We start from the raw sequence: 10391 nt of genomic DNA on the forward strand, positions 1-10391 counted from the left end.
GGTGGTCACTGGCCTCCTTATCTGGAAGTCTGGAAAATGCCTTGATTTGGCCACAGAATACCAGCCCCAATTTCCACCCTGAACAAGCTGTGAGGAGAGGTTCTTCCTCAGTTTGACCTACAGAGAGAAAGGGGAGAGGTGTGGAGCTGAGTGCTGATCTAGAACCTTCTGGAAGTGCAGTCAGGAAAAGAACTGATAATGGGAAGAGAAGGGCTAAGAAAATGTCCTCAGGTTCAGACCCACCTCCGTATTGGGACGCTGTGTCCATATCTGAACAGCAAGTATGCCCAAAAGAGACTTACCTGGGATGCATAAGAGGAACTGACCTGGGTGGGGACAAACTGAAGCTCAGAGGTGACATGAACAGCACTGGGTATCTAGGATGTGGGGCTCATGGAAAAAGTAACAGGGCTGGTGGATGCATAGCCCCAGTTTAAGGTTTCCCACACATAGAAAGTGTGATTCCATGAGGCAGAGGCAGCTTCCTATACCCGTCCCATCTCATCGATGAGTGTACTAAGGTCCAGAGGAACAGAACCAAAACCACAATTTGTGACACCGACCGCACAATGGGAGTAAAATGAGCCACCTAGCTTGTAGATGAAGTGTGAGCAGCTGGAGGCAAAGCATTATGGGAGTCCTCACCCTGGACATAAAAGCAGAGAAAGATCTAGATCTAGAGAAGAACGGGTAAGGCTCCCTCTCGACTGAGACTCTCTCTTGGCTGCACTGTTCTCAGCTCTCACTGTCCTGGAACTCCATGTTGATGTCAGAGAGGCCATGTTGGATCTCAGCCTATGCTAGTCACCCTAGCCCCTGTAAGCCCCCAGGGTGTGGCCTAGAGAAGGCATCTGCTGGAAATCAGAGGTTTGCTGCAAACAGAACCAGTTCCTGCCAGCCTGTCTCCTCCACAGGTAGAATTTTCTTCCCCCAGATGCTGGAAGCAACCCTCCTTGGAGAGCTTTCGCGACTTCTGAAATGATCTGAGCTAGGTCAAGGGCAGAGGGGTATACTACATTACTCACACGGGGAAATTGAGCCCCTCCAAGAGGGAAGGGATTCTCTTGAAATCATGGACCACATCAGCTGCAGGGCCAATACATTAACAATGCTTCTCCTGGCTCTGGCTTCATGTTCCTGCAGCATGCTGCTGGCCACAGCTGTCTATGCTGGGAGTGGCGCTAGCCATATCTCAGGCCACAGATGACATACCCCTCAGAGCCTTCCTCACCGGATATTGTGGTGGGAATTGGGAGCGTCCCCACTTCCCAGCTGGTGGCCCTGTTTTATGAGGTTGTGGAATGTCTAACAGTTGGGGGTTGACTTATCTAACTTGAAGTGGGTCTCTGGGGGTGGGCTTTTGAAAACTGGATTCAACCTTTGGTCCTGGCCTCAGAACTTTGTCTGTTTTCTGCTCCACCATGGTACAAACAGCCTCCTCCATCACCCCACCATCACCACAAACTGAGGTTGTTGCCAGGCTTTCCTTGCTGCCGTTGGACAGAGCCCTCTGAAACAGCAAGCCAGTCTAAGTCCTTTCTTCAAGGATTAAATCAAGCTACTTCTGGTAGGCATTGTCACAAAGAGGCAAAGGTAACAAGAACACCAGGCCAGGGTCTAAGTGGCTCAAGCTGATTCTGTTGGGAGTCTTCCGAACCAAAGCCTTCTCAGTCCCCCTTCTGGAAAGTGCACTAACTGCACTCAGTCAGCTGACTCTCTTCTCTACAAGCCTGGGCAGCCATATGGGACTTGAGCACCTCATAGTCCATGTCTGGGACCAGGCTTGCTAACAGGGTAAGGCCTGGAGGGACAGGCAAAGGCCATGTCTGTGTCTGCTACATGTGAGGCACCACACGCACACCAGGGTCTCAGAGCTGTCATTTGGTTTAATGAGTCTGAGCCCCACCCCCAGGAGGGCCTCTCTCATTTCCAGCTCATCTGGCCCTGCCCTTTCTTGTACCACTGGCTCCTCTTTGGAGGCCGGGACCCTTCCCTGCCCTCAGTTATGGATGGAGAGCTGTTCATACCCAGCCCTCCCAAGCCACATCCTCCTGCTGGTGACAGACCAGCTAGCCCTGGGACAGCTATGCTTTTGGGTTGAACACCTTCCCCATGAAGAGGATATTCTTGGTGCTGGTGGAATAGATCACTGCGAAGAATGGCCGGTTGAATACAAGGACACGTTTCTTGTGCTTGGCAGAGAAAAACATGAAAGAGGCACCCGTGGCTGCCGCAGCCTCCGTGCCAACTTCATTCACATCCAGGGTGGCCTTGTGGAAAACCTAAGAGAGAAATCACAGGCTTCACCACCTCTTCTCAATGCACAGTAATAATGGACGTCCCTCCTGAGCCCCTCGCTGTGCCTGTGTGTGCATGTCACCTCCAAGGAGGTCAGTGGCATCATGGCCACTTTAGGGATAGGGATAATTAAATCAACAGTCAGGCAATGTCCCAAGGTAAGGAGCAAGGCAGAAAGTCAGACTCCTCTCCTAGGGTATACCCATTAATATGTCTACTCCCCACATTAATCAGGGATGGCTGGCTCTCCTTTAAAAACACACGGATACAGGCTTCAGCCTCCTCCTTTTGCTGTTCCTGTAATGTCTCTTCCACTCTCCATTGCTCTGACACACCCAAGTGCCAGACCCCTGGCCTAACCCAGCAGCATCTGAGGGCATGGGCTGGCCCATTGCCATCTCATCTTCACACGGAGACCGTGACCAGCAACTGGTGCGCCCCATGTGTAAATGCTCATACCTGTGGAAGACTGAGCATGCTCAGGTTCCCAGAAGCCATGTAGTAGCAGGGAGGATCTCTATTGCCCACCACTTTCTCAGGGTTAGAGGTCTCCTGCAGAGGTCTATAGGGGCGATGATGCTTTATCACTTACTTTGGATAGCTGCAATTTCTCCTCTTCGTTGATACGCGAGAAGTCAGCACGCTGAGTGAACAGGTCCTGGAAACCCAGGTAGGGCAAGATCTCATCCAATGAGTAGGAATTTGCAATGGAGAATTTGGGGAAGTGCAGTGAAACCTTTCTGTAGAAGTTCCTGAAGGGGCACGGAGAGGAGGCATATTAGATTCTCTCTCTCTCTCTCTCTCTCTCTCTCTCTCTCTCTCTCTCTCTGTGTGTGTGTGTGTGTGTGTGTGTGTGTGTGTGTGTGTGTTGTGGGGGCGGTACAGGTGCACATGTGTGGCAAAGGACAAACTTCAGGTCACTGGAACAGAGTTTTCATCATCTTGGAACAATTAGGCTGACTAGTGCGCAAACCCCAGGAACCCACCTGTCCGCCAGGATGACAGGCACCTGCCACCACGTCTGGCTTCTTTTAAACTATGAGTTCTGCGATTCAGACTCAAGTTCAGCATTGTCTGAGCCATCTCCCCAGCTCAAGACGTTAGATTTCTGAAGCAGCTGGGCCCTAGTTGATGTGAGCCTTCTTCAGAGGAAAATGACCCTACTCCACTTGAGTCTAGTTTTCAAAAGCACCCATGAGTCAGGCAACACCTTGGCTAGGTGCCTGTACTGCGACAGGCCACAGATGTCTACTTAGTGATCTAGGGGAATGAATTTTTTGCTGAAATATAATTACACCGTTTCAGCCATCCTTTTTCCTTTCTCTAGTTACTCCACTTAGGGATTCTTACATGCATATGATTTCAGGGCTGGCCACTTGGTATTGGACAACCAATTAAGGGGCTTTTCCTCAGGGGAAGACTGATTCACCTCTTAGCATTCCTGAGTTGCCTGTAGTTTATCTGAGGTTATTACTGTCTTTGGACACTCACCTATCCTAGAGGCTGTATTGTAGGGGGTACAGGTACCCTGAGAGACTGGTACCAGCCCCTTCATGTGGCAGCCTGCCTTTGTCTCTTCAGAGGTGGGTCACTCTTGCTCTGGACTGGCTGATTTCTATTGGTTGATTCCCTGTGAATTCCTGCCTGAATGAGACCTCTGGCTAGTCTTTTTCTTCTGTACTCCTCTGTACGACTAGAAACACTTCTTCCCAGGGCTTCAGGGTGAGGAGCAGCTGCCTTGTCTGAAGCAGCTGGGGGCCCAGCTGGTCTGAGCCTTCCTCAGAAGGAAAGGATTGCCTTTGTTTCACCCGAGTTTAGCCACCAGAAACACCTCTGTGAGCATGCCCTGTGAATGGGCCCTGGAAACCCAGGTCTAGCAAAATCTCACCAAATGCCTCGGAATTTGAAATGGAGAGTTTGGGGAACTGCAGCGAAACTTTTCTGTAAAAGTTCCAGGAAGGGGCATGGGAAGTTTCTCTTCCTCCCTCCCTCTTCTCTCTCGTTCTCTGTGTGCATGGGATCGGGTGGGTGGATAGAATTTTCTTAACCCTTCTACATCAGCTCAGGTAGTTCCCATAGTCACTGTACAAGGATTGACCCTCAAAGGGGAAGCCACCCTACCCAAGGCCCATGCAACAGAAGAACTCTAATTCTAGAGTGGTTTTCTCCAATGAGACTGGGACCCTGTATTATTAGCCGCCATGGGAGAGGTCACTGTCTACGAAGCGTCAAGGGGAGTCTCGCAGCCAGGGCCAATGCCTTCACAGAGCAGCCCTCACTCCAGTTCCAGGCCACTGAGTTTCACAAGAAGGGTCCATTTGCAGGTGGCATGCCGATGGAACAGCCTGGGACATCCTGATTACCTGTTCTGAAGCAAGTGGTTCCACCTTGCCATCATGCCTGGGGACAGCATGTGCTCCACCTCCTCCATCTTGCCCTTCTGAGGAAGGATGAAAAACGCTGTGGCGCCATCGCCTTTGTATTCCATCCGCAGCACCGTGCAGGGCACACGCCTGTCATCGAGGAACCAGTGCTCCTTGTCATCTTGCAGCATCATGGGGACCTGCACGACTGTGTTCTCGTCCACGTAGAAGTTACCGTCAGTGACTTTATGGGAAGGGAAAGGTTTCTTCCACAGACCTGAGGGCGCAAGGGAGACAGAGAAGCCCATCTTCCTTCAGAGACTGCCACCTGCAGCCCAGAACCAGGGTACAGCCACTGAAGACCCTGCCTCGCTGTGACTGGGCCAAGTTCAAGCCATCTAGGAAGAATTATTGACCTCGGTCAGCAGCTTGATTCAATTGAGAATAATCTAAGGTTTGCTCTCAGCCTCAGTCACAAACCCCTTGACAAACCTCTATGTCTAAAAACATTGGCATTATGATTCATAAACATAGCAAAATTACAGTTAGAAGCAGCAGCTAAACTAAGTCTATGTTTGGGAGTCACCACATGAGGAACCTTATTAAAGGGTCGCAGCATTAGGAACCGTTAGGCTAAGGAGATGGCACAGCTGTGAAGAGAATCGGTTGCTTTTCCAAAGGGCTGGGGTTTGATTGCGTGGTGGCTCACAGCCAGATACAACTCTGGCTCCAGGAGATCTGATACCTCTGGCTTTGGTCAGCACCTGTACTTACACACCCACTACCCATGCACGGACACACAAGTAAACAAAGAATAACAATAGGAAAAAACAGTAAAACGCATCTCTAAGCGTTATTTTTGAGTGGTCAGCGGTGTGTGAGCACGCCACATGTGACCCACAGGTGTGGAGACTGATTTGCCTGGCTTATTGTCTCGGAATGTTTACATTTTGTTCCCTGCGGATCCTGAGTCAGGGCCGGTTACACGCTGAGATTTGCAGCCCTGGAGATCACGAATGACACAGCAGTGCAGCCACCAAGTCTCATGACCTGAGTGTGACCTTCAGTGTGACCTTCATGACGAAAAGAGAGAAGCAACTCCCACGAGTTGTCCTCTGACCTCCACATGTGTGCTGTGGCATGCACTCGTCCCTCGAGAATAAACATAAAAAAGCTGAGTTTGAAAAGTAGACTGAGCTCCATTGAGCTCTGGAGGTCATCAGAAGAAGTGAGGTCGTGGAAAGAGTTAGAGTTGCCTGGGGGCCGCAGCCCACCCTGGCCCACCTCCCATCAGGAGCATATACTCAGCAGTGGGCTGGCACCTTGTTGAGCTCACCTCGGAAGAAGATATAATTCACCAGAACCATCCTTATGTTAGGGCTCAGGTCATTGATCAAATCCTGGATCTTTCCACGGGTTTTCTCCTTGACATAGTTGTTGACGAGTTGGACCGTAGCCTTCGTGTCTCTGAAGTTACTGAGTAAGACTTTGCTATTATAGGAGGCTTCCGTGGTGTTGACAAACTCAGGGAGAGGCTGCAGGTCCTGGCTAAGGATCAGTGCGTTGCCTACAGAGATGTCCATCTCAGGAGATGGACGGCTTATCATGCGCTGCATGAGCCTGAAGCCCTCGTGGATTACAGGCAATGACAGCTCGGTGAGGTTGAAGCCCAGGCCTTCAAGGATCTGGGTCTGGGTGTCCCCAGCAGCCCCTGTGGACAGCATGGCCAAGGCAATGGAGATGCTGAGTGGGGAGAAGAAAATGTTCTTCTCAGAGTTTTGGGCTGCTACCAGGTGGTAGAGACGGAATGCAAAGTCGGCATTGCCAGGCGCAATCATTTGGTAGCTGGAGATGTTCAACTGTGAGGACTCTGTGTAGGTTTGGTTGGATGTGCTGTCGGACTCTTGGGCTGGTTGGCCATGAGAAAGCAGCAGGTATCCAGCCAGAAGGAGCAGGCAGTGAGTGTGATGCATACTGGATCTCTTGGATCTGCAGAGAAAATGACACCCCACCCCCAAGGACATTCCAGCAACAGACAGGACCCCTGCTGAGATGACAGCAACAGGCAGGGCCCCAGGGGTGGGGGGATTCATTCACATGGTAGAGAGTTTTAGGGGCTAGTTGTGGGGAGACAGCCATGTAAATGCAAATATCTATTTAAATTGCTGTATTTGTTTGCTTACTTCAAGTGAGGTTCCTTAGGAAACCATCCAGGGACTGGTTCAAGCTCGTTGGACCCTGTCCATCCCTTCTTCTACTGACCTAGAATTAACCTCACACTAGAGCTAAATTCTGTGATTTTTTTAAAATAAAAATCCAAACATTCTCCTGTGAAGCATCTTTGAACACGCGACATGTGATCCCTTCTACACGTGACGACATGTCTTTCCAATAAGAAGATGCCCAAATGTCTCCAGTGTGTTCTGGAGTTAGCCCCACTACTCCAGCTATTTCCGAATAAAGCCCCTCTGTTAGCCTATTTCTCTGTGTTTATTGACTTTTCCTACTCAGCTCTGTCAGAGGATGGCAGGGAACGCCAGCCCCCTCCGCACGTGCGGTGACCTAGCTTTAGATTCACAAAGCACACACCGATGCCCCCGTCTCATTTTATTTGCCACCTCTGTGAGCTTGCCTAGATTCAGAAGGAAAGGAAGGGTCCAAACCCGACTTGCATAGGTCCAGGCAGAGCTGGACTTCCTCTCCCGGGCACTGCTCCCTCCTTTCTGTTCTTGCCCTGTGCCTTTGTGCAGTCATCCAGGGAACGGACAGGGATGAGGAAGGTGTGAACACCACCTCTGCCCCTCCCTGTGCTGCTCAGTCTGCAGACCACTCTCCTTCACTTCCTTGGCTTTTTTTTTTTCCGCAGGTGGGAACAGGAAGGGCTGTCTCCCTCCCATTGCCCCATCTGGAAGGGGAAAGCGATGTCAATGAAGGACTTGGTCTACCGTTACAATGGTGAGACTGATTCCCTTCTTAAAATGGTCTTGACCTGACCAAGACAGGCTGTTCAGCTTTCCACACTGAATCCATCCTTGTTCCACCCAATGGCCCTACTACTGCTAGGTTCTTGGCCACCTGCGACCACCCTGCACATGTCTCTGGCCTTCTATACCCCCCCCCCCACTTCCCATGGCATGGCCCCAGTTTGTCTTTGGACCGCTCATACCCTACACAAAAGGATCCTTGTCCTTGTCTTCATGTCTCTCCCTCAGACTAGGGTTGAGAAACTTCCCACAAAGAACTAGATAGTATCATCCATGGCTTTGCAAGCCACTCTCTTCGGCCATGATTCACTCTGCCCTGGACACTGGGAAGCAACTGTGGGCAAGGCAAGCACTTTTGGCAACACTCTATACCTGGACTCTGTGGTCTTGAATTCAAATTAACCTTAGGGTGTCACAAAATATTATCTATTTTTCTTCTTTTTTCTTATACTAGGAATCGATCTCTGGGCCTTGTGTATCCTAGGCAAATGCCATACCATTGAGTTTTAACTCTAGTATCCTAGTCATTTTTTTCAACTTTAAGAAAAGATTTGTTTACTTTTAGTTATGTATATGTGTGTGTGTGTGTGTGTGTGTGTGAGCATACATGCACATAGGAGACAAAAGGGGGCTAGATCACCCAGAATTAGAGTTATAGGCAAACTGTCTGATGTGGGTGCTGGGAATGGAACCCAGGTCCTATGCATGAGCAGTGAGTGCTCTTGATTACTGAGCCATCTTCCCAGCTCCCTCCCCCTGGGTACATTTTTTAATGTAGTGTGAGAACACGGAGTGGCAGGTATAGTGAAAGACCCACCTGGATTCCTGCTTTTTGCCTTGAGATACCATCTCACTAAGATGCCCAGGGCAGGCTTGAACTAACGCACTCTCTAACGCTAGAAGGCATTGAAGATGGTGTCCGGCTTCAATCTCCTGAGTAACAGGGATTACAGGCTTGAGTCACCACATTCAATGACATGGTTCACTGATAATTCTTACACTCATTTTTAACTTCTATTTCCAAACTAGAACTTTCGTATTGGCATTCTGCATCTTTGGTTCTTTGCTTGCAGAGTGGGCCGCATTTGACTCTTGAAACTGTACTTTGCTGACCTTGGACACAACTGCAGCCATAGCTCTCTCTGCCTGGCTTTTGTCATAGAAGGGAGGATTCAACAACACATCTAGCTTCCTAGACTCTCCCTTCCTTACAAAGTTTCTTAAGTCCAGCCCCAGGATCATGTACTTTTCTGTGGCTTTAAGTGAATTACCCAGAATGCCCTCTGGTATGTCAACATCACCTGCCCTGGGAGCTTCGGAAGACCAAGATTTGGCTGATGTTGCCCTGGGGTAGCTATGTGGAAGTTCTAGGGCTCGAGTTCCAGTGGCCTGGCAGGGGAGCAGGGTCACTGAACACAGGTACACCAGGGTTTGTATCTAGTCTCAGCATTTCTAACATGTAGGGAGGGTGACCAGCTGTCCAGTTGGCCCCAGACGTCCCTGGCTGTAGCTCTGAGGTCCTATGACCTAGAAAGAGCTTCTGGTCTTAGGTAAACCAGGATGACAAGCCCCCCCTCTTTTGACATTGTTCCCCTCACCCCTGGGTTACTCACGACACAGCCCGTTCTGGAGTGGCTCTGGGTGGCTCTCTGAGCTGCAGAGTGGATCGTGCCACTTGGGAAATAAAACCTTCTGCTCCCCACTGGCTGTCTCCAGATTAACTAATGATTAACGAACAGGACCATGGGTACAACAGATGCCTCACAGGAAGTGAACCAGCCTCCCCCAGGACAACACCCTTCTACCCTCCCAGGGCACTCTGGGATGGTTTGCTTTTTTGTATTTGTGTAATAGGTTTTCCTAGGAAAGACCATGAGAGAATGTACTTTGTGAATATAAACTTACCTTTTCTGGGCTTCAGTTGGCTGACTCCCACCCCAAAATAAAGGATCACACTAGAACAAGCGCAGCAAACACCGGTGTCCTCACGAGCCAGTGTCACTGTGAGGAATGGTGGTACTGTCACTGCAGAGAGAGCCAGATGCCATCAAATGAGGGTGAGAGATTGCCCAGCACCTCCAGATTTCAGCTCTAGAATGTAATTGCTGAGATTAGAACCCCTGAGATGTCGCACGTGGGACTCTAAGGCTAGCACGTCTACTACGGAGATGAGACCAGCAGTAATGGGGGTAGGTCATAGGTCAACTGCAGGTCTGGACCAGCTAGGGTCCAGCACGTGAGCACCAGGACAAGGCAAGAAGAGTGTCCCACTAGGGTATTCCCATTGCTCATCTCTCCACTCCCCCAAGAAGGGCTTTTCTTTTCAGACACCAGGGGATACCCAGACACCAGTCAGGTCCCACCACTTGCCCCAAGACTGGAGCCATGGCTTTCCTAACACCTGTTACTTCTCTCTTAGGACACACAGTATGTCCCCACTGTGAGCACGCACTGGTTGCCCTTTGGCTCCTGACGCCTGCCCCTGGCATGTTAGGACAGAGATCGGGGTTTGGAGGGGCAATGAGCCACGGAGAAGCTCCCAATCTGGGCCTGATAACTGTCCAATCAGCTCATAGTAAACACTTGGGGGTCAGTTCAACTCAACCTTGGCTGTGGGGTGACTCTTGCAACCTCAGGTGAACCTAAAACTTGTCCTGGGACTTTGAGTGAAAAGGGAGATTTGAGGTATGGGAAGTTCACCTGGTCCTCTGCTCCTCTTAGTTTTAAATTGATTCATTGATTGATT

General features: G+C 50.2%; 1 protein-coding gene across 2 annotated transcripts; it reads right to left on the reverse strand.

Moving 5' to 3' along the window:
* Positions 1 to 1868: 1868 nt before the first annotated feature.
* Positions 1869 to 9418, reverse strand: Serpina4 (serpin family A member 4). Of its 2 annotated transcripts, none has more exons than XM_048431201.3 (5): positions 9259 to 9418; positions 5998 to 6650; positions 4662 to 4938; positions 2891 to 3050; positions 1869 to 2282 (listed from the first exon to the last, which is right to left on the reverse strand). In XM_048431201.3, exons 2-5 carry the CDS (start codon positions 6632 to 6634, stop codon positions 2085 to 2087), a joined length of 1272 nt encoding a protein of 423 aa, XP_048287158.3. In that variant the 5' UTR covers positions 6635 to 6650; positions 9259 to 9418; the 3' UTR covers positions 1869 to 2084. The 2 variants fall into 2 exon arrangements, with proteins under 2 accessions (XP_048287158.3, XP_048287159.3); XM_048431202.3 differs by having other exon boundaries at positions 9244 to 9367.
* Positions 9419 to 10391: the final 973 nt, after the last annotated feature.

The sequence above is a fragment of the Myodes glareolus genome, chromosome 11, assembly GCF_982192425.1.
Source record: "Myodes glareolus chromosome 11, mMyoGla1.1, whole genome shotgun sequence".
In the NCBI taxonomy this organism is placed as follows: Eukaryota; Metazoa; Chordata; class Mammalia; order Rodentia; family Cricetidae; genus Myodes; species Myodes glareolus.

What these genes read in the sequence shown, in the direction of transcription:
- Serpina4 (XM_048431201.3), bottom strand. Translation starts at nt 6,634, where the DNA reads ATGCATCACACTCACTGCCTGCTCCTTCTGGCTGGATACCTGCTGCTT. An exon ending in GAATTATATCTTCTTCCGAG is followed by an intron (nt 4,939 to 5,997) that starts GTGAGCTCAACA and finishes TTGCGCCCTCAG; the next exon opens with GTCTGTGGAAGAAACCTTTC. An exon ending in AGAAATTGCAGCTATCCAAA is followed by an intron (nt 2,283 to 2,890) that starts GTAAGTGATAAA and finishes TTTCTCTCTTAG; the next exon opens with GTTTTCCACAAGGCCACCCT.